Source organism: Colobus angolensis, unplaced genomic scaffold (genome assembly GCF_000951035.1).
Source record: "Colobus angolensis palliatus isolate OR3802 unplaced genomic scaffold, Cang.pa_1.0 Scaffold151, whole genome shotgun sequence".
In the NCBI taxonomy this organism is placed as follows: Eukaryota; Metazoa; Chordata; class Mammalia; order Primates; family Cercopithecidae; genus Colobus; species Colobus angolensis.
The window spans coordinates 2288225-2289182 of record NW_012114611.1 but is presented as its reverse complement, the minus strand read 5'-3'; the positions used below and the strand labels follow the sequence as shown (position 1 = coordinate 2289182).

General features: G+C 62.9%; 1 protein-coding gene across 1 annotated transcript in view; it reads left to right on the top strand.

Moving 5' to 3' along the window:
* Window positions 1–609: 609 nt before the first annotated feature.
* The window catches only part of CACNB3 (calcium channel, voltage-dependent, beta 3 subunit), a 15199-nt gene continuing 14850 nt past the window's right edge, over window positions 610–958 (top strand). The window contains exon 1 of the mRNA XM_011936231.1: window positions 610–725. Within this exon, the coding sequence (XP_011791621.1) occupies window positions 720–725 (6 nt within the window). The 5' untranslated portion in view covers window positions 610–719. The remainder of the gene's footprint in view (window positions 726–958) is intronic.

Genomic DNA, 958 nt, shown 5'->3' with positions numbered 1-958 from the left:
CTCTGAATGGTCGAAGCTGAGCAACTTGGGGATGGGTGGGTGGTAGGGGCTCCCTGATCTACTAGACTAGACTGCAGAGGGAGTGAGGGAGGAGGTGCCTTCCCAAAGCACTTTCCAGGTTAAATCCAGCCCCGGGAGGAGCCGGGAGTGGAGAGAGAATTTACTCTCCCCCAACTTAGCTCCCTCAGAAATGGGGGCAAGTGGAGGGTCAGCTGAGCAGAGAGGAACAATCTCCCGAGATCCCAGGGATGGGAGCACTGAGGGGAGGGGTTCGGAGAACTCCCAGGGGAAGTGGGTTAAAATAAGGGCCGGGAAGAAGGGTGGGACGCCCTCCACTGGAAAGGGGAGAGAGTTCTAGTTAATGCTGAGGGGAAGTTGGGGACCTGGGTCAGCGTGTGTCTGTCTCCATGAAGGGGGTCCGTCGCTCCCCGCCCCAGGTGCTTTGGTCTGGAAAAGGGTCCAGCATGGGGGCGTTGGGGATGTGAAGGGACCAATGAACGGTCTGTCCGCTCAGAAGGGTCCAGAAAGAGAGCCAACTGGGACTACACCCCCGCTCCCCCTTCCCCCGCCAGAACTTGGGCTTGTCCTGTTTGACGCACCCGCAGAAAGGGGCGGGAGGGGTACTGACCCGAGGAGCGGTCCCGCGACTCTGTACTCCCTGCTGCCCAGTCCCGGCCAGGACGCTGCCCGGCTTAGTTGGGGAGCCCCTCGAGACCAGGATGGAGGTAGGGACTGGCTAGGGTCCCGGAGGCGCGCGGGTGTCTCGAAGCTGCCCTACGGGGTGGGGATAAGTAGAGGGCAGCCTGGGGTCTCCTACTGGGAGTCTCGAGATGGGACTGCAGTTCCTGGAGAAAGGAGGGGGAGAGGGGTTCGTCCTGGGCTTGGGCGGTGTCTGGATCCGGGGTGCGTCCCCCCTGCTCTGGCCCGAGCAGCGCCGCCTGCTGGCAGGGCCGGACCC